Source organism: Ambystoma mexicanum, chromosome 4q (assembly GCF_040938575.1).
Source record: "Ambystoma mexicanum isolate Mex_15411 chromosome 4q, UKY_AmexF1_1, whole genome shotgun sequence".
In the NCBI taxonomy this organism is placed as follows: domain Eukaryota; kingdom Metazoa; phylum Chordata; class Amphibia; order Caudata; family Ambystomatidae; genus Ambystoma; species Ambystoma mexicanum.
In genome coordinates this window covers 1,069,777,411-1,069,800,278 of record NC_090928.1, presented here as the reverse complement: position 1 = coordinate 1,069,800,278, position 22,868 = coordinate 1,069,777,411, and the positions used below count along the sequence as shown (strand labels likewise).

Below are 22,868 nucleotides of genomic sequence, written 5' to 3'. Positions count from 1 at the left end.
AAATGTGCCAATTCTTTTCCCACGCTCATGTATTTTTCTGTGATTTGAACTCTGTTTCTTTTGATTTTGGAGTCTGACAAACTCCATAGGCATAATCGTTTTACGTTGTGACACACAGTACCTTCAGTGCAGTGGCACATGGAAGTCTTCCAGATTTCCCCAAATTTTAAATACCTTCTCTTGGTTAAACTAATGTTTCCAAGAGCAGTGAAGTGAAATTGACTTTACTTTCATTTGTAACTTTCAAGACCCAGCACACACTATCTTAGAAGTGTTAGGGTGCTGGAGGGGTTACTTAGTATCCCCTTTGCCTAGTTTCTCATGTAACATTTGTATGTTACCATTTTTTATAATTAATGGCGGTTGGCAGTGTTTTTTTTTTTCCTACCATTGTGTGTTTCTACCGCAGGCTGCAATTGCAGCTGCAGTAGAGCACCCATAGGTGCCCATTTTGTCAAAACGGCCCTGGTCGTCTTTTGTTTGCCATTTCTTGTTAGAAAGGTCCTTCTTGAGATTTACTCTGCGCGCCAAACCAGGATTGGTCCCTCTGTTCGTTTTGTCTTTGGCAGGATTCACGTGTGAAGCCCGCCTCTGGCTCCAGTGTGTCTAGCAGGGCAGGAAGCGAGGGAGGTGCCCGAAACTTGCTGTGCCTAGTCTCCTTGGTTACAGGAATGCACCAAAGGGTGATTGGCTGAAGGGCTGTCTTTGGAGGACAACCACCCTGCTGTGTAAGTGACAGCTAGGCTGCGAATGAATGGGAGAAATTTGCATAAAAGGCGAGTTCTTTTGCAAGGAATGAAGAGTCGACCACTGGATGAAAGAACCGAAGAAGAAACTGGAAGAGAAGCTTGCTGCCCCCTCCTGGACCGTTGGTTTGCCTGGTGAAGCCCTGCTGCAGGGCTGAAACTCGATATTTCAAATCGACTAGAGACGCCGGTACAGCCGACTTCTTCCCTTGGATTGGTATGACCAACTTGACGCCAAGACGAACTTGACTGGAACCCCTCTACGTGCTGGCTGTACTTCTTTGCTGCTGCTGAGTTGCAGGGGACAGGAACACCAGACTAGAGTGCATCGTTTGTAAGCCGGACCCGAGCTCCAGGAAGATCCTCCGGACTCCCTCGAAGCAGGACTGCCTAAGCCACCTCAACAGAGTGCTGGACCCCAGAAGCAAGGGGTGCCCATAAGGTGTCCAAGAACCACGGTGGTGCTATTTGCGAGTAGCTGAAACCGCGAAGTGCCGCTGATCTGAATTGTGCCCGCTGCCGCCAACCTTCAAACCGTGGTGCAGGAGTCCCCAGACCAGAGGCCCAGGAACAACAGGATCTGCAGGACTACAACAGGAACAGACGCCAGCTGGATCTCTTTCCCTTTCTTCAGACTCGAGGTACTGTGTAACTAGGGGTACTTACCTCTGGTTGTGAGTAGTTTGCTTGCTCTCACTGGAGACTTGCATTTGCTGACTTATGCAGAGTTGCTTGCATCTTTGCTTCTCACAAACCTCCCAGCTTGTGGTGCAACAGTAATTATTTTGCTACAAAACTCTCTTTAACATTGTGCAAGACATTTGTGCTATCTTCAAGAAGTGCTTCAGCTTTCCTAGACTTTGCTCAACTGACATTGGCTGTCCTGGCTCCCTGTAGAATCTTCTTACCCTCTGACTTTGTATTGATCTGTCTGTCAATAAGTCGGGGAGACAGCCAGCCAGCCAATCACCTTTGGGTGCATTCCTGTAACCAAGGAGAGAAAGCACAGGGAGTTTCTGGAACCTCCCTCGCTTCCTGCCCTGCCAGACACGCTGGAGCCAGAGGCGGGCTTCATCAGTGAATCCCACCAGACAAAACAAAGGCGCCAAACCTGGTTTGGCACGCAGAGTAAATCTCAAGAAGGACATTACAAACAAGAAATGGCGAAAAAGGAAGACTGGGGCCATTTTCACAAAATGGACACCCATGGATGCAATACTGCAGCTGAGGATAGCCTGCGGTAAAAACGCACAATTGTAGAAGTAAACCACTGCCACCAGCCATTAATTGTAGTAAGGGTAACATAAAAAAATGTTAAATGAGAAGGTAGAGAAAGGGGTACTAAGTAACCCCCGCCCCCAGCACTCCACATAAGATGGTGTGTGCTGGGTCTACAAAGAGGAAAGGTTAACTAAAGGCAATTTCACTTTACTACTCTTGGAGACAGTAGTTTATCCAAGAGAAGGTATTTAAACCTTTGAGAAATCCAAAGGACTTCTCTGTGACACTGCACAGAGGGTGCTGGGTGTCGCTATACAAAAAGATGCTGCCTAGAGTTCAAATCAGAGAAAACCACTTGAGAGAGTGAGAAAAGGGTCTCTCTTTCCAGGATAAAAATTAAGTCCTTAAGTCCACTAAAAGAGCTGGGGTCTCTAAGGTAGAAGGGAATTAGCACAGAAATGACAATTCTCCCTAAAACCCCCCAAATAGAATTTTAAATTTGGCACCAGCATTCATTTTTAAATGTGTTTTATAAATCAACTATTCTTGACCAACTGTTGACATCTGCATATATTGTCAAAGTTTGGTTGTAGGTTTTTATGATGGGCTCAATCTTGATTGCTGTTGAGTTTGTTTCATTGTTTCTGATGTGTACTCATCTGCTGGTCTGCTCAAGTAAGAGTCCACACAGCCATGTGATGATGTAAAAGAGTCAAAATTGTTATGACCAGTGAGATTCCACTTTGTCATTATGATGGAATAACTTGGTCATAGTGGTAAATTTACATGCAATCCACTTCTCACTTCTGCAGCAGTCAGGTTCTGATAGTGGTAGGGCATCACAGGTCAGTGAACAGGTCATTTTGGGTGGATTTATGAATGTAAAATGTTATGTTGCACTGTGACTCTTTTGAAAGCACTTTTGAAAAATTTTACATTTCCTCATTTTGTTGCTAAATTGGTCAACATTAGTGATGTGTCCATCTGGTGCCTTGTTTGTGTCGAGAGCTTTTCAAAATGGCACTAGGACACCTGTTTTGGCCTACTTTCTTATGTTCTTATGGTAAAAGATGATCAATCATTTGTTGATAATGTTTGTTGCACTTTTCAAACTTGGGTCTTTTGGCACAAATGCTTCCAAGATGCAGGAATTAATAACCAAAGGGGATTTTTTTTATCATTCAGTGGATTGTATATTGCGAAAAGGATCTCACTATACCTTTTTGTATTAGAGTTTTACAACTATGTGGATGACATGTGAATTATTTTGCATCTAAACCCATAAGAAGCTCTATATCGTGCACATTTTGGAGAGTCCCTCTGTGCCATCTTTTAATGAATAGTGCGGAGGTGGCTCAGGCAAAATCCAACAGGATTGTGGTGGTATGGCACAACTCTTTATAAAAAAAAAAAAAAAACTCTTTGGTTCATCATCCTGGGTGTATGCTCACAACCCTTGGAAAAAGTGAAAAAACAGGGACAAGGTTTTGTCACGTGCAGTGTAGACCGGTCTCTACTTTTTAAAAGGTTATTTAAAGGATTTTCTTGTTCCTCCTTTTTCCACAAAGTGCAGTTGACCGCAGCACTAATCATGTGGTAATGCAGGGTTCGAAATTGCTGGGAGCTATTTAGCTCCTGCTTCGAGTCAAGGAGAGACTGAAACATGTCTGGGGTTGCTTATCTTTCCATGCAGAGGGGACCTGGCCTAGTTGTGGCAGTACCCGACTGATTTGCATTTAGCTGGACCACTTTTGCAATGGTGCAGACGGGTAAAAAAACAGTTGTGGAAGGCTTCCCAGAGCAGTGCTAGTGGTTCAAATTAATTCAAAACTTTCCACCCATCACTTTTTTGGTTAGAGTCGTGTTAGCTTGAAACAAACAGCTACCAGGAGCTACTTTTGGCTTCTTATCCCAACTAGCGCCTTGCAAACATGTGTATGTGACATTAATATTTGAGAATGCTAATAAAGAAGAATTAGAACACATGTAATGCCCATTTAAACACAATGGGCAAAAAGTGAAAGTTGCATCTCCTGATTCCCATGCTGTGGTTCCTGCCTACGTGGTGATGGCTGACATCCTGAGCTGAATAAAGCTCCTGCTTAATGAATCCTAATTTCGATCCCTTTAATGGAATGGGGGAGCGGGTTATTCCAGAACTGTGTTCCAGTAGACTGCAAAGGTTGCATACCTTGGCTGATTGTTTATCCAAGACTCCCTGAACAAACCTGACCTGCTCTGGCTTTGTCATCTTTCTAGGTCTACCGGAGGAGAAGCATTTTAAATTTCATATTCCTTGTATTATTCATAGAGCTTTCCATAATCGAGGTCCCAGATTAATTTGAATCCATTTGTATCGAATCTTCCTGACTTTGGAGGCAGATGCCATCAAGAAAGTTTTCATTGGAGGTTCTCAATCCCAGTCTAGATGCTGTCTGGAAGTCTATTCCCAATGTTGTACAGTAGAATAAAGTCATCACTAGGTTCAGTGGTCATTGTCTAACTAAGTTCAGTGGTCATTGTGTAGTGGAGCTGTCAAGGTTTTTGCTGCACAGGTCTGTCATGTCTAGCTTGCGCCCAGTGATTTCCTGTTGACTAATATCACTGACCGCCTTTCGGAAAACCCTGAAAACGACCCTGTTCATCTAACAATTACATGGCCTAGCCCTCATAATTGTATTGTATTGTATGATGTATTATGTGATATATCTGATATATCTGATCACAGGTCACTGCCTTACTGTAACCCAAGGCACAACCTGCTCACATTGTAACTAAGTCTTCCTTGCAAGTAACAGTGCCACAATGCCCCTGGGCTGCCTGCGCGCTATATAAATTTAATAAATAAATAAATAAATCATCATTGCAATAAAGGCCAGAGGAAAGCCTTGCAGTTCACTTTAAAGAAGCTGGCAGAATAGTGGTTTATCAAAGGTGGTGCAGGATTTATCCCCCCAGACCGCTCACCAAGGACAACTTGAGGACCCTGAATGACCTGGTGTGAGTGAAGAATGAATCAAATACTGGAATATGGTGCGGTTACTTCGGTAACTGGTTACTGGCATTGCAGTCTCAGTGGCCAAAGCGTCATGGGCGTGCCCACCATGTTGTTATGGGCAGTCATGGGTTGCAGACTCTACCTACTGCCAGACTTCTGCAGGAGGTTTGTGGTTCCAGGCATGTGGTGAGCCTCCCAGGAGCCAACACGGGCCATCAAATGAAACTCCTGTGAGGACGTAACCCAACTGTGCCCAAGGGAGGACTGGTATTCTCTCTGGTCATGTGAAAAGCTGCAGTTGCACAGAGCAGTAGTACTTTGCTGTTGGTCAAAGGTTCAGTAGAGATGCCTCAGCATAGCTTCTTTAATCTTCCTCTAGTCAGTCTTCCCCAGCTGCTTCATGATGAATCTCAGTGATTGACTAAAGGAATGGTGCAGATACCCCTATTCTTAATTTTTGCGAGCGGGAGGCACATCCGGCTTGCAGTCTGGTGCACTGCACCATTCAAAAATGTTGTGGCCATCCAATCAAGGATACTCATTACTTCAAAACTTTCTGGAGCTACTTTCCAGCAAACAATGAGTAGTGAATCAGACACACATTAATATATTGAGCCGAGTGAAGGAGCGTGAAGCCAACTTGACATCTGGCAAAGTGTCCCGGCCTACCAGAAATCCCAGTAATGTTAACTCAAAGTAACACCGGTAACAGTGAGAACGGGAGACCCAGTGCGGGGGAGCCAAAGATAACTTTTGGAATGTGCAGACTTGTCCCATTTGAGACAAAGTTTTGATTTATATGAGGAAGGTGAAAATTATTATTGAACACACATACTCATTTCAATCGAGAAGGCTTCTCTTCCCTGTAAAAAGTCAGGACAGGTTAAAAAACAAAAGCAAGAAGTTTGGGAGTCCATATAATATGTCAGGTAAAGTTGCCTTAGGAGAAATCTTTCCTAACAGCTATCCTGCACCAGATCCCTTTTTCCATGGGTGTGTCCCACTTGTACAGCACACTGGTGCTTCTTGGCTAGCTTTGCACTTTATAAATTGCATTCCAACAATTGTCATACCCCTCACAACGCAGTCTAGTGACTTGTAATGGGTTCTGCTTGATCTTGAGGTGTCTGGCAGGTATTCATGCGAACTATTGTTTTTCTTGTTTTTGTTACTGGAAAAAGTGTGTAAGGTCATGAGCGTTTTATTTAAATTCCCCAAACACATGAAACATAACTTAGCTAGAACATTGGCAAATGAAATACATTTTAGCAAATGGAATGGAGCATTAGACTCTTATGTGCATCAGCGGTTTTCCTTTGTTTGGTTAGTATTGTTGTTGTTCACATTGTATACTAAAAGTGTTCTACTTTCTACTAGGGTAAGAGAACGAACCTGCGTAAAAATGGTTCTGAGCGGATTGCCCATGGAATGAGAGTGAAATTCAACCCACTGGCTTTGCTCTTGGATTCATCTTTAGAAGGAGAATATGACCTTGTACAAAGAATCATCTATGAGGTATTTAAACTATCCAACTGTTATGGACAACATTGGTTTTGCTTGTATTGAAGTTTAGCAGTGTTCAAGGACACCCTGTAAAGAGGGGTGACATTGGGGGGCGGGGGAGGAATGTCCTACATCTCCTACCCAGGGTATGGATGATTAATTCCATTGATGATTAAAAAGGTTTACATCTGCTCCAATACATAGATTTGCATCCAGTATTATTTCACTTGACTCCCTTCTCCCCCATTCTATCTTAAAATTAAAGCAATGAGCGGTGGCACTAGTGGATGAGTCTGCATAACTCTAGTAGCCTATAACCCAAAGCACCCATAGTCCTATTCGTAGCTGCAACAAAAGCTACTGTTACCATACTGCAATTAATAGCAATGTATAGCCCTTTCAGCCTACAACCCCCAGTCTACAGTCATCTGCCACCTGCCTTTTGCCCTCTGGCTTTATTGTAATAATGAAAAAGCTACAGAGGCAGGGTCTACGAAGTGAAGGCACCCAGGTGGGGAAGCGTCTCGGGTCTCTTCTCAAATCCAGAGGCAAGACATCAGCCCTCTGGTCAAAGAGAGCTAAAAAGAGGATCACAGGCTATTTTGAAGATTCCTCTATGAATTAATTGGCCTTGCCCTCTTTATTCTATCCATCAAATCCGCTTAGTGCTTTTCCCCTTGCAGGAATGCCAGGTGAGATAGATGGTGTGACTGAAGGGACCACAGCTGCTCCCATTGAGAATAACCTAGATAACCTAGATCACAGCTTGCCATCAATTGATAACAATGGATCTCTTCTTCGTATGTGTGAGAACCTAAGGCAGAACTCCATGACCTCTGCCACAGCCTCTGTCATAGCAATCCCCTGCACTGGCAATTGGTCCTAGTAGAGTATTGAAACCCAATACGGTGGCCACGAATTCAAGCGAGGAGTCTCCCTATACAGATGGTGATTTTACGGCCCTGGTGACATCCCCGAGATCTCAGACACTCCCCCCTCCCCCCAATCAGGCCTGCTAATATCCAAGCAGATGCTCTAAAACTCCACTTAATCACCTTATTTTTTGCCCCAAAATCAAGCCCTTATTTGTGCTCTGCTCAGAGATGGCTGCTGACCAGCAATCTATTAGACATACACTTGCAAAGGTGTCAGAAGCCACTATGGTCAATAGACAATTTAACAATCAACCCAATAATCCCAGGTCCCAGGCTCTACCTGGCAGCAGGACGCCCATGGAAGGTGGTTCCATGTAATAATGTCCCCTCAAAAATATTGCAATGCAAAACAATCGCAAAAAAATGGCCGTTTTTTGTGGGGACATTTACATGGAACATGCGGGGGACACCCCTGCAACCCCCAAACCCTTTTTTATTTTCATGGGGAGATGGGGACACCCCCGCTGCCCCTGTCCTATATAAATGGTCACCTATATAATGTTGCCACAACCTTTTCCCGTCGACATTATATATGACAACCATATATATATATTTCTGAGGCTTGTGGAATCTGCTTAGATCACATGCTGTGCATAGGCCGACATCTAGTGGAAGCTGCGGAGTATTACAGTTTGTTTTTCGAAGTCGAAAATGGGCGTCGACACAGGGCGTGCCAGTAATACTATCCCTAGTGTGACGTCCCCTGTACCCATGATCCCTCACGCGTCTAGGATCCCCAGATTGTTTTTTTCCGCCATTCTGGTCGGAAGCACTTCATCGGAGTTCCCTGGCTTTGCCATATTTTCACTCTAAACTAATTCTAATTTGCCCCGTTTGGCCAACCTTTCGTCGATCAACATCTCGACGCCGAACCGGGGAGGAGATCAACGTCGAATACCCGACGGATTGGGCCTTGAGGCTTCCGCCTCGGCTCGGGCCTGGGCCGCTGGCCTCGGCCCTACAAGTAGGGAGAGTGGGGGTGGTACACTTCCACACTCGACACCTTATTACCTACACACACTTGCCCGCTGCCCACAGGCGCGTATGGAGGGTACGCCCTTTCAGTTTTGCCCCAAGTGTAATAAGATCTACCCTTGGGTAGATAAGCACGCTACGTGCAACCTTTGCCTACCCAGAGACCACCCCGAGACGGGTTGCAGGGCCTGTAGCAGGTTTAAGGCAAAAACTCTTAAGGACCGCTCCACCAAGCGTTGGGCCCACCACGCCAAGCTAGCAGCTATGGAGGCGGAGGGTACCTTCAGCGACGGCAGCGACGCCGAACTTTCGGACGGCGAGGGCACCAAGGCGTCGAAGGACAGCCGAACGCACGTCCCCGGCCTCGGAAGGTCGTCCGTCCCGGCGACTATGGGGAAGTCCCCCGGCGACAAAAGCGTTACACATACACACGCTAAACACAAAAAATCCACCCGAGATTCGACGTCGTCGAAACCTCGGAAAGAGGCACAGAAGGAGCGGTCCGAAAGGACGTCCTCTGGGCGGTCCCGGTCGAGGTCGCCGCACGACGTCAGGCAAGCCTCCACACTTGCACAGAGTGCCTCGACAATTAATATCCCGGAAGATCAATCGTCCGGAGACGAACACGACTTCCACCCCCAGACTGCACCCCAGGAAAAGGGTACATCACTTGGGAGTAAAGAGGGGCCAGTTTCGAAGGCTAGTTCGAAAGACAGGGATTCCACCTCCGATCCTCGACGCCAGGCGTCGAAAGATAAGGGAAAGGGGAAACACACTTCCACCCACGGGGAAGGGGGTAAACAGCAAAGGAAACAACCCTTGCAGTCCTCCACTACAAAAGAACTGACCAAGTCTTCTCAGGGCCAATCCATAGAAAGTCCCAGCAAGGTCACCCCAAGCTCAAAACTCTGGTCATGCGAGGACATTGACAGAGTAATGTCAAGGATGTCTTCCTTGGCGAATTTTTTCGAAAGACACCCTGAACAACTCCTAGCTTTAAACCCTCAGGAAGATTCTCCCTCAGGGTCAAGGGACCCTATCCCCTCAAATAAAAGACCCCGGGTCGAGACACCATTTAGGCCTTTAGACCCCATCGAGGTCCAACCCTATTCTTACCTCTTCCCTACAGACCAAGGAAACTCTTCCCTTATAGAAGGTCAGGAAATTGACACGCCAGAAGATCCAGCAGGATCAGATTATTACGGCGAAGACGAAGACGAGGATGAGCCAGAAAATAGCCCAGATATTTTCAGAATGGACTCACCAGTCGAAAGGGAAGCCCCAGTGTCTGACTCCCCAATAGATAATCAGCCCCTCCTGAATGAACTGCTCTTTCGGGCAGCTAACCACTTCCACATAGACACACAAGGTGTCCAGGAAGAAAGGGACTTTGCGGAAGAACTAATAGGGGAAAGGAAGCCAGTAGCCCAGACCATTCCCATCCTAAAATCTGTTCAACGCAGAATAACACCATCCCTTGTCAACCCAAACCTGACAAGACCTGTAAATCCGAGAGTGGAGAAGCTGTTTAAAGCAGCCCAGTCGGACCCCCTATATATTAGAGGTCAACTTAAGCCAGACTCTCTAGTAGTAACCAACACCCGCAAAAGAGCTGGTACACCATTATCTTCCTCTGAGGCTCCCCCCGACAAAGAAAGTAAAAAACTTTATGGTTTTGGCAGGAAAGTAGCTTCCACGGCAGCCTACCAAGCCAGAATCGCGAATTCCACCACACTGTTGGCTAGCTACAACTGTCACCAGTGGGAAGAAGTGGCAGCACTAATAGACTCTGCTCCCGAACCCCTTAAAAGCCAGCTAGCTCGCATTTGTGCGGAAGGAAGGAACGTGTCAGGCTGCACTGTAAAAGCAACTCTGGACGCCGCTGACAATGCGGGTAGACTTATAGCAGAGGGGACTGTCATCAAAAGGCATGCTTGGTTGAGGCAGTCGGGATTCAAAGCAGAAACACAAGCTGCGCTCTTAGACAAACCAGTGGAAAGTGATCTCCTGTTTGGGAAGGCAGTCGAGGACGCTCTAAAAAACGCTAAGGAAGAATTCGACACCCTCAAATCCCTTGGCCAGTTAACTACCAAACCACCTAACCAAAGAGGGAATGGCAATTTTCGTCGCCCCCGCGGCCAAAATTCCAATAGAGGAAATAGCTACTCCCACACCCAGGGTACACAGTGGAACACCAGCTCACAACAGTCTACCCAGGCGTATGGTAGGGGTAGTAAAAGAGGACGTGGTAGAGGCAGAGGCAGCCCCAGTAAAGGAGGAGGCACGCCTCCACCAAAGCAGTGACGCTCAGTTCAGGGTCCCTTCCCATGCAACCCCAGTAGGGGGACGAATATCAAGTTTCACCCAGGCATGGGAAGGGATAACATCCGACAGATGGGTGCTGTCAACAGTATCCAATGGGTACTGCATAGAACTACTGCAACGTCCCCTAAACCATCCTCCAAGACAAAAAGTCCACTCTTTACAACATCAGAAGATCCTCCTCGAGGAGATCGCCATTCTGCTAGAAAAGGACGCGATAGAACTCGTCCCGGGACACCAGGTAAACAAGGGTATCTATTCAACTTACTTCCTTGTGCCAAAGAAAGATTTAACAATGCGCCCAGTTTTAGACTTACGGCCTGCCAACAAGTATGTCAAGCCCCAAAAATTCCGTATGACCACACTACAAGAGGTAATCCCACTCCTAAAAAAGGGGGATTACATGGCAACCTTGGATATGAAAGATGCCTATTTTCATATTTCCATGCTCCCGGCGCACAGAAAATACTTGCGCTTCAAGGTGGACAGTCGCCACTACCAATTCAAGGTACTGCCCTTCGGGATAGCTTCTGCACCAAGGGTATTCACCAAGGTACTGGCGGTGGCAGCTGCACACCTACGCAGGGAGGCAATCCCAGTGTACCCTTATCTGGACGACTGGCTCATAACGGGGGAAACCCCAGGAATCTGCAGGTCAAACATTCAGAGGACCATCGACCTCCTCCACGAATTAGGCTTCCCCATCAACGAGAAAAAGTCAAGTCTGGTGCCAAGCACCTCAAAACAGTTTCTAGGAGCTATCCTAGATACTCAGAAAGGATTGACCTTCCCTTCGGAAGAAAGAATTCGGAACATACTTCTGCAAATTCCGCATTATCAGTCAGGTCAACAGATAACAGTACGCAAAGCTATGCGGTTACTCGGCATGATGGCGTCATGCATTTACCTGGTCCCCCACGCGCGTCTGCGCATGCGTCCCATGCAGGAATGGTTGGCGAAACAGTGGTCTCAGGCAAGTGGTCAGTGGGACGATCTAGTGGTCGTTTCGCCAACACTCGTACAGAACCTACACTGGTGGACAAGAGAGAATCTCGCAAAGGGGAAACCCTTTTACGATCCCGAAGTACAGGCAGTGGTAACTACAGATGCATGCCTGACGGGGTGGGGAGCTCACCATCTCCACCACACAGCTCAGGGTCTCTGGTCTCACTCAGTAGCCAAGAACCACATCAATCTGCTAGAGCTTCTGGCAGTATTCCGAGCGCTGCAGGCGTTCGAGCCCCATCTACTAAACTTGTCGGTGCAGATCAGGACGGACAGCACGACAGCCATGTTCTATCTGAACAAGCAAGGAGGGACTCGTTCGCCAAATCTGTCCAAGCTTGCCCAGCAAATATGGAGATGGGCACTCAGACGGAACATCTTCCTGTCATCGCAACATGTTCCAGGGGAGCTCAATTCCCTAGCGGATGCTCTAAGCAGAGACTCCCTCCCAGAAGAACACGAATGGGTCCTTCACAAAGACGTAGTAGAAGATCTCTTCTCTCAGTGGGGTTTCCCCACTATAGACCTATTCGCCACAAGCGAAAACAAACAATGCCCAGGATTTGCATCCAGGTTCCCACAACCGGACTCCCAGGGGAATGCCCTGTGGATGAACTGGTCAGGGATGTTTGCGTACGCTTTCCCACCAACTCCTCTCATCAGGAAGGTGGTGTACAAGATGAACAAGGAATCGATGACGCTCATCCTAGTTGCTCCCATGTGGGCGAGACAACCATGGTTTCCACACCTACGCAGGATGGCGGTATGCGAGCCCATCAGACTCCCAGCCTGGTACAACCTTCTGTCCCAGCAACAAGGTCAAACAGTGCATCAGGAACCCAACTCTATGAACCTAGCAGCATGGCTCCTGAAGTCAGAGTTTGGACATCTCAAATTACCACAGAGGTGTATGGACATTCTAAAAGAGTCTAGGAAACCAAATACATGGCACTGTTACTTTGACAAGTGGAAAAGATTCGTTATCTGGTGCCAGAGTAAACAAATCAACCCGGTTGATTGCACTCCTTCCAACGTTGTAACATACATGCTCCACCTGCTGGATGCAGGGTTGGTTTTTAACTCTCTGAAAGTACACCTGGCAGCCCTCTCAGCCTACACCACATCCCATAACAAGGTTTCGTGGTGGAAAGTACCAGTGGTTAAAGCCTTCATGGAAGGAGTAAAGAGACTTCACCCTCCTATCTCGAACCCACCGCCAGGATGGGATCTCAATGTGGTGCTATCTAAGCTCATGGGGCCCCCCTTCGAACCCATGCATAAAAGTAGTCTCAAACACCTGACTTATAAAACGGCCTTCTTAGTAGCCATTACCTCCATAAGAAGGGTCAGTGAAATTCAGGCTCTGTCAGTGCAAGATCCTTTCTTTACTATCCACAAGGACAAACTGGTTTTACGCACACACCCTAGATTCTCACCAAAATTCATATCCAAGTTCCATGTAAACCAGTCCATCGAGCTTCCGGCTTTCTTCCAAAACCCACAAAGCTCAGCTGAGGTGAAACTACACACCCTAGATGTGCGTAGGGCGGTCTTATACTATGTAAATAAAACCAGACCGCTAAGGAAAACAGATCAACTGTTTGTCTCCGTAGCTACAGGCAGAGAGGGGGATCGCGTCTCTAAGGGCGCTATCTCAAAGTGGATTATCAACTGTATACAGCTGTGTTACTCTCTTTCTGAAAAAACTCTGCCTTTTACGCCAAGGGCCCACTCTACCAGAGGCATTGGGGCCACTCTGGCTTTCATTGCAAATGTTCCCCTTGACACCATTTGCAAAGCAGCTACTTGGAGCTCTATTCACACTTTTACTCAGCATTACTGCATTGACACTCATTCCAAGGCAGATACACAAGTGGGACAAGCGGTTCTAAGACACCTGTTTGCTCATGACCCTTCTCACATCCCACCTCCTTCTTCTGGTACTGCTCGCTAATCTATGCACAGCATGTGATCTAAGCAGATTCCACAAGCCTCAGAAGGGATACATTACTCACCGTAATCGTATTTCTGATGCTTGTATCTGCTTAGATTCACATGCGACCCACCCTTCCTCCCCTCCGAGAGAAGGCGCATGGTTGCTTGTAGTCTTACCTTTCTGTCTATCTGCTTGGACTATCTGTACTCACGCTACTCCTCATGCTACCTCATGTCAGGAAAAACACAATCTGGGGATCCTAGACGCGTGAGGGATCATGGGTACAGGGGACGTCACACTAGGGATAGTATTACTGGCACGCCCTGTGTCGACGCCCATTTTTCGACTTCGAAAAACAAACTGTAATACTCCGCAGCTTCCACTAGATGTCGGCCTATGCACAGCATGTGAATCTAAGCAGATACAAGCATCAGAAATACGATTACGGTGAGTAATGTATCCCATATGGATATATATATATATATATATATATATGTGTGTGTGTATATATATGTATATATAGATAGAGATATTATTACCTGATACCTGGAAGGGGGTGGGAGGGGGGGATATGCTCTTCCCAGTGTGACCACGATGGAGACACCACCCTCTGTTCACCCAAGAGCACAGCCCCTGACTTCTACAAGGAAAACCAACCAAAAAACTGTCCTACGAAAGATTTTCTGCATATTGAGGCTGCTACAGAGGAAGATGCGATTGAGGCCCTAAGAGTGGGACAGTTGATATGTGCTGGTACTCCCTGCGGCCAACCACTGCGACCGGTCCACTGTCTGGCATCTATCACTAGGTCGACCCATTTGGATACCCTACCACGGGAGGTGGTATCCTCGGTGGCCACTATGTCAGAAGCAGGCGCCTCGCCTCACCCGCCCCCATCGTGATCCCCCCCCTCCCCTGAACTTCCATCAAAGGTCTATCACAATGGGGGACAGAACAGTGAGGCAGGTGATTTTCCCTCCCACCCCCCTCAAGGCCCGTAAACAGCTCAGTCCTCATCTCAACTCAGATCCCCCACCCCCCAGTAACCGGCAGAATCAAAGCACTATACAGCAAGGATGTAAGACCAATCTGGACGCGCATAGTGTCATGTTCTTGCCAAGTCCTCAGCCCTTTTTTTTACAGAAGGCCGTTCTCCAAATCAACGGGCAAAAACCAGAATCTACAGCCCTTCAAGATGCGTCAAATGGGAGCCCACAAAAAAGCACAAATAACCTCTCTCCTCTCCAGATCAGTGAGATGGGAGCAACTTGACCCAAGATCTGAAAGCCCATTCTTGAACCGTTCCTCACTGTTGTCTATATGTGGGACTATTCCGCAGCTATCCGTAATTTTCATCAGCGACATAAACTACTCGAGTGGAATAGTATCCAGAACTGGGCTCTAATTGAGCAAGTCTCACCAGTGGCAGTCTCGCTGTTATCTACATGTGCAGCAACCCTACTGTCTGTGTCGTCCTCTCAGACAACTGCAGCCTTCAAATCATCACCCTTTGCCACAATGGCATGTCTGCAGTAGCAACGCAGGAGGGCCCCCTGAGGCGCCACGCTCTACCTACCCCGGCCTGTAGCTGTTTTCTGTCGGTGGGGAAAGACCAAGGGATAGCTGCCAGCGAGTGCCTGCTGGCTACCACCAGCCCCTGACCCTGAGCCAATCAAACTTGGAGGAATTTAACTGACACGATCAAGGTACGTGTCTAGCCTGAGGTAACAAGGGCCTCAGGCTGCTCTCCTGGAATATAGCTGGATTGAACAGGCAACTGGCCGACCTGACGTGGTCTGATTTTTATCAGTGGGTTTAACATACTATCCTTGCAGGAGATGTGGCCCGTGGATCCAGTCATGTTATTTGGCTACCAGTCCTTTAGTAGCCTGGCCATGAAGAGGCTGAGAGGCAGGCCGACGGGGGCGGTTTGGACTGTTGATCCGTATCGACATTTCTATGGGCTGGGAGGTGAAGAGGGTAGATACCCTGTCCCCAGATGTTCTTATGCTGAATATTAAACTCAACCCAGCAGAGACATTATGCCTAATAAATCTCTATAACAGATCCTCAGGCTCAACAGGAATGTCCTGTATTGAACCTGTCCAGAAGGAGCTAGCTGCTAACAAAGCGGCGGGCCAAAATTATTCCTTCCTATTGATAGTGGGTGACTTCAATCTACAACTGAGCCAATCACGTTGCTCGAGGGTCTCTGGGCGGATCAAGACGAGGCTTGGGAAATCCCTGTCCTGGTGGCGCTTGGCCCAACTTCATTGCACCCCCTGGCAGCCAACACTTTGACCATCTTGTATAACCTTAAGGTTAGAGCTTGCAACAAAAGGTTTTTTACAGATCATCCAGCAAACAAATTGTTTGGAGTGAACGGGTCTTCCCTAATTGACTACATATTAATTTCAGCATCAGCCTGGCCACGGGCAGGCGAGTTCAGTGTAATCGATTAATCGATAGGTCTGAAAGTGAATACTGCTCGTTGGCCATCCATTTAAAATTGGGAAACCAAGACTCAGGGAGGAAAGCCATTACAGAGGGTCCCAACACCGAAGAAATGGGCTAAGATTGTAACCCCTGAAGCAAAGTATATATATATATATATATATTTCTGAGGCTTGTGGAATCTGCTTAGATCACATGCTGTGCATAGGCCGACATCTAGTGGAAGCTGCGGAGTATTACAGTTTGTTTTTCGAAAATCGAAAAAGGGCGTCGACACAGGGCGTGCCAGTAATACTATCCCTAGTGTGACGTCCACTGTACCCATGAACCCTCACACGTCTAGGATCCCCAGATTGTTTTTTTCCGCCATTCTGGTCGGAAGCACTTCATCGGAGTTCCCTGGCTTTGCCATATTTACACTTAAAACTATTCTAATTTGCCCCATTTTCTCACCCCTACGTCGACCAGCATCTCGACGCCGAACCGGGGAGGAGATCAACGTCGAAACCCGACGGATTGGGCCTTGAGGCTTCCGCCTCGGCTCGGGCCTGGGCCGCTGGCCTCGGCCCTACAGTAGGGAGAGTGGGGGGGTGGTACACTTCCACACTCGGTTAGAAACACCTTCTTACCTACACACACTTGCCCGCTGCCCACAGGCGCGTATGGAGGGTACGCCCTTTCAGTTTTGCCCCAAGTGTAATAAAAAATACCCTTGGGTAGATAAGCACGCTACGTGCAACCTTTGCCTGCCCAGAGACCACCCCGAGGCGGGTTGCAGGGCCTGTAGCAGGTTTAAGACAAAAACTCTTAAGGACCGCTCCACCAAGCGTTGGGCCCACCACGCCAAGCTAGCAGCTATGGAGGCGGAGGGTACCTTCAGCGACGGCAGCGACGCCAGACTTTCGGACGGCGAGGGCACCAAGGCGTCGAAAGACAGCCTAACGCACGTCCCCGGCCTTGGAAGGTCGTCCGTCCCGGCGACTATGGGGAAGTCCCCCGGCGACAAGAGCGTTACACATACACACGCTAAACACAAAAAACCCACCCGAGATTCGACGTCGTCGAAACCTCGGAAAGAGGCACAAAAGGAGCGGTCTGAAAGGACGTCCTCTGGGCGGTCCCGGTCGAGGTCGCCGCACGACGTCAGGCAAGCCTCCACACTTGCACATAGTGCCTCGCCCATTAACATCACGGAAGATCACTCGTCCGGAGACGAACACGGCTTCCATCCCCAGCCTGCACCCCAGGGAAAGGGTACATCACTTGGGAGTGAGGAGGGCCCCGTTTCGAAGCCTAGTTCGAAACACAGGGATTCCACCTCTGATCCTCGACGCCAGGCGTCGAAAGATAAGGGAAAGGGTAAACACACTTCCACCCACGGGGAAGGGGGTAAGCAACAAAGGAAACAACCCTTGCAATCCCCCACAACTATAGAACTGACTTCCCCGTCCAAGTCTTCTCAGGGACAGTCCATAGAGAGTTCCAGCAGGGTCACCCCAAGCTCAAAACTCTGGTCATGCGAGGACATTGACAGAGTAATGTCAAGGATGTCCTCCTTAGCAAATTTCTTCGAAAAACACCCTGACCAACTACTAGCTTTAAACCCTCAGGAATCTTCTCCCTCAGGTTCAAGGGACCCTATCCTTTCAAATAAAAGGCCCCGGGTCGAGACACCAGTAAAGGCTTCAGAACCCTTCGAAGTCCAACCCTATTCTTGCCTTTTCCCTACAGGCCAAGGAGACTCTTCCCTTATAGAGGGCCAGGATTTTGAGACACCAGAAGATCTCGCAGTGTCAGATTATTACGGGGAAGACGAGGATGAGCCAGAAAATAGCCCTGATATTTTCAGAATGGACTCACCAGTCGAAAGGGAAGCCCCAGTGTCTGATTCCCCAATAGATAATCAGCCCCTCCTGAATGAACTGCTCTCTCGGGCAGCTAACCACTTCCACATAGACACACAAGGTGTCCAAGAGGAGAGGGACTTCGCGGAGGAACTAATAGGGGAAAGGAAGACAGTAGCCCAGACCATTCCCATCCTGAAATCTATTCAACGCAGAATAGCACCATCCCTTGTCAACCCAAACTTGACAAGACCTGTAAACCCGAGATTAGAGAAGCTGTTTAGAGCAGCCCAGTCAGACCCCCTATATATTAGAGGCCAACTTAAGCCAGACTCTCTAGTCGTAACTAACACCCGCAAGAGAGCTGGAACCCCATTATCTTCCTCAGAGGCTCCCCCCGACAAGGAAAGTAAGAAACTCTATGGTTTTGGTAGAAAAGTAGCTTCCACGGCAGCCTACCAAACCAGAATCGCGAATTCCACCACACTGTTGGCCAGCTACAACTGCCATCAGTGGGAAGAAGTGGCAGCACTAATAGATTCCGCTCCCGAACCCCTTAAGAGCCAGCTATCTCGCATTTGTGCAGAGGGAAGAAACGTCTCAGGCTGCATTTTAAAAGCAACTTTAGACGCCGCAGACAATGCGGGTAGAATTATAGCAGAGGGGACTGTCATCAAAAGACATGCTTGGTTGAGACAGTCGGGATTCAGAGCAGAAACACAAGCTGCACTCTTAGACAAACCAGTTGAAAGTGATCTCCTGTTTGGAAGGGCAGTCGAGGACGCACTAAAAAACGCTAAGGAGGAATTCGACACCCTCAAATCCCTTGGCCAGTTAACTACAAAACCACCTAACCAAAGAGGGAACGGCAATTTTCGTCGCCCCCGCGGCCAAAATTCCAATAGAGGAAATAGCTATTCCCACACCCAGGGTACACAGTGGAACACCAACTCACAACAGTCTACCCAGGGGTATAGTAGGGCTAGTAGAAGAGGACGTGGTAGAGGCAGAGGCAGCCCCAGTAAAGGAGGCGGCACGCCTCCACCGAAGCAGTGACGCTCATTTCAGGGTCCCTTCCCATGCAACCCCAGTAGGGGGACGAATATCCAGCTTCACCCAGGCATGGGAAGGGATAACATCCGACAGATGGGTGCTGTCGACAGTATCCAAGGGGTACTGTATAGAACTACTGCAACGTCCCCGAAACCACCCTCCAAGACAAAAAGTCCACTCTTTGGAACATCAAAAGATCCTCCTCGAGGAAGTCTACAATCTGCTCCTAAAGGACGCGATAGAACTCGTCCCAGGACACCAGGTAAACAAGGGTATCTATTCAACTTACTTCCTTGTGCCAAAGAAAGATTTAACAATGCGCCCAGTATTGGACTTACGGCCTGCCAACAAGTATGTCAAGCCCCAAAAATTCCGTATGACCACGCTACAAGAGGTAATCCCACTCCTAAAGAAGGGGGATTACATGGCAACCTTGGATATGAAAGATGCCTATTTTCATATTTCTATGCTCCCGGCGCACAGAAAATACTTGCGCTTCAAGGTGGACAGTCGCCACTACCAATTCAGGGTACTGCCCTTCGGGATAGCTTCAGCACCAAGGGTATTCACCAAGGTACTGGCGGTGGCAGCTGCACACCTACGCAGGGAGGCAATCCCAGTGTACCCTTATCTAGACAACTGGCTCATAACGGGGGAAACCCCAGGAATCTGCAGATCAAACATTCAGAGGACTATCGACCTCCTCCACGAATTAGGCTTCTCTATCAATGAGAAGAAGTCAAGTCTGGTGCCAAGCACCTCAAAACAGTTTCTAGGAGCTATCCTAGATACTCAGAGAGAATTGACCTTCCCTTCGGAAGAAAGAATTCGGAATATACTTCTGCAAATTCCGCATTATCAGTCAGGTCAACAGATAACAGTACGCAAAGCTATGCGGTTACTGGGCATGATGGCGTCATGCATTTACCTGGTCCCCCACGCGCGTCTGCGCATGCGTCCCATGCAGGAATGGTTGGCGAAACAGTGGTCTCAGGCAAGTGGTCAGTGGGACGATCTAGTGGTCGTTTCGCCAACACTCGTACAGAGCCTACACTGGTGGACAAGAGAGAATATCGCAAAGGGGAAACCCTTTTACGATCCCGAAGTACAGGCAGTGGTTACTACAGATGCATGCCTGACTGGTTGGGGAGCTCACCATCTCCACCACACAGCTCAGGGTCTCTGGTCTCACTCAGTAGCCAAGAACCACATCAATCTGCTAGAGCTTCTGGCAGTATTCCGAGCGCTGCAGGCGTTCGAGCCCCATCTACTGAACTTGTCGGTGCAGATCAGGACGGACAGCACGACAGCCATGTTCTATCTGAACAAGCAAGGAGGGACTCGTTCGCCAAATCTGTCCAAGCTTGCCCAGAAAATATGGATATGGGCACTCAGACGGAACATCTTCCTGTCATCGCAACATGTTCCAGGGGAGCTCAATTCCCTAGCGGATGCTCTAAGCAGAGACCCCCTCCCAGAAGAACACGAATGGGTCCTTCACAGAGACGTAGTAGAAGATCTCTTCTCTCAGTGGGGTTTCCCCACTATAGACCTATTCGCCACAAGCGAAAACAAACAATGCCCAGGATTTGCATCCAGGTTCCCCCAAACAGACTCCCAGGGGAATGCCCTGTGGATGAACTGGTCAGGGATGTTTGCGTACGCTTTTCCACCAACTCCTCTCATCAGGAAGGTGGTGTACAAGATGAACAAGGAATCAATGACGCTCATCCTAGTTGCTCCCATGTGGGCGAGACAACCATGGTTTCCACACCTACGCAGGATGGCGGTGTGCGAGCCCATCAGACTCCCAGCCTGGTACAACCTTCTGTCCCAGCAACAAGGTCAAACACTGCATCAGGAACCCAACTCTATGAACCTAGCAGCATGGCTCCTGAAGTCATAGAGTTTGGACATCTCAAATTACCACAGAGGTGTATGGACATTTTAAAAGAGTCCAGGAAACCAAATACAAGACACTGTTACTTTGACAAGTGGAAAAGATTCGTTATCTGGTGCCAGAATAAACAAATCAACCCGGTTGATTGCACTCCTTCCAACGTTGTAACATACATGCTCCACCTGCTGGATGCAGGGTTGGTTTTTAACTCTCTGAAAGTACACCTGGCAGCCCTCTCGGCTTACACCACATCCCATAACAGGGTCTCGTGGTGGAAAGTACCAGTGGTTAAAGCCTTCATGGAAGGAGTAAAGAGACTTCACCCTCCTATTTCGAACCCACCGCCAGGATGGGACCTCAACGTGGTGCTAGCTAAGCTCATGGGGCCCCCCTTCGAACCCATGCATAAAAGTAGTCTCAAACACCTGACTTATAAAACGGCCTTCTTAGTAGCCATTACCTCCATAAGAAGGGTCAGTGAAATTCAGGCTCTGTCAGTGCAAGATCCTTTCTTTACTATCCACAAGGACAAACTGGTTTTATGCACACACCCTAGGTTCTCACCAAAATTCATATCCAAGTTCCATGTAAACCAGTCCATCGAGCTTCCGGCTTTCTTCCAAAACCCACAAAGCTTGGCTGAGGTGAAACTACACACCCTAGATGCGGTCTTATACTATGTAAATAAAACCAGACCGCTAAGGAAAACAGATCAACTGTTTGTCTCCGTAGCTACAGGCAGAGAGGGGGATCGCGTCTCTAAGGGCGCTATCTCTAAGTGGATTATCAACTGTATACAGCTGTGTTACTCTCTTTCAAAAAAGACTCTGCCGTTTACACCAAGGGCCCACTCTACTAGAGGCATTGGGGCCACTCTGGCTTTCATTGCAAATGTTCCCCTCGACACCATTTGCAAAGCAGCTACTTGGAGCTCTATTCACACTTTTACTCAGCATTACTGCATTGACACTCATTCCAAGACAGATACACAAGTGGGACAAGCGGTTCTAAGACACCTGTTTGCTCATGACCCTTCTCACATCCCACCTCCTTCTTCTGGTACTGCTCGCTAATCTATGCACATCATGTGATCTAAGCAGATTCCACAAGCCTCAGAAGGGATACATTACTCACCGTAATCGTATTTCTGATGCTTGTATCTGCTTAGATTCACATGCGACCCACCCTTCCTCCCCTCAGAGAGAAGGCGCATGGTTGCTTGTAGTCTTACCTTTCTGTCTATCTGCTTGGACTATCTGTACTCACGCTACTCCTCATGCTACCTCATGTCAGGAAAAACACAATCTGGGGATCCTAGACGCGTGAGGGATCATGGGTACAGTGGACGTCACACTAGGGATAGTATTACTGGCACGCCCTGTGTCGACGCCCTTTTTCGATTTTCGAAAAACAAACTTCCACTAGATGTCGGCCTATGCACAGCATGTGAATCTAAGCAGATACAAGCATCAGAAATACGATTACGGTGAGTAATGTATCCCATATCAGTATTACCCAATGTCAAGGCTATCTGTAATCCAGAAACAAACCCCACTGGCATCATTGACGAATTCGAAATGTTGAAAACAAATGTGCCACCATATGTAGCAGGAACAGGGGAGTGGGGGGGGGGGGTATAAGACTAAATGTGTTATGGGGGGGGCGGTGGTTTGATGGCCCCTGTAGTTAGGCAAATAGAGATATAGAAAAATTCTTCGAGATCCTTTGGGGCTAGATCGACACCAGCTCCGTACATTGAGAACCCATTTCAAAACTCTACTCTGACAGAACGACCAGATATCTAAAATGTTAATGTTAAAGGTATTTGCACCGTCACCACTGCTGTCGTCCCCAGGTGCTCTGGCAGATTTGAAAAGGAGGATGTTAACAGAAGAGGAGTGGGGGTGGAGGGGTGTGGGGAGGGGTTAGGGTGTAGTGGGAATAGGAAAGTGAGAGTTGTGATGCCCTGTTGGCTG

General features: G+C 48.0%; 1 protein-coding gene across 4 annotated transcripts in view; it reads left to right on the top strand.

Moving 5' to 3' along the window:
• TP53BP2 (tumor protein p53 binding protein 2) overlaps nt 1-22,868 on the top strand; it is a 642,763-nt gene that overhangs the window by 512,382 nt on the left and 107,513 nt on the right. For all 4 annotated transcript variants that reach the window (XM_069608638.1, XM_069608637.1, XM_069608636.1 and 1 more), the window contains exon 14: nt 6,343-6,480. In XM_069608638.1, the coding sequence (XP_069464739.1) occupies nt 6,343-6,480 (138 nt within the window). The remainder of the gene's footprint in view (nt 1-6,342; nt 6,481-22,868) is intronic.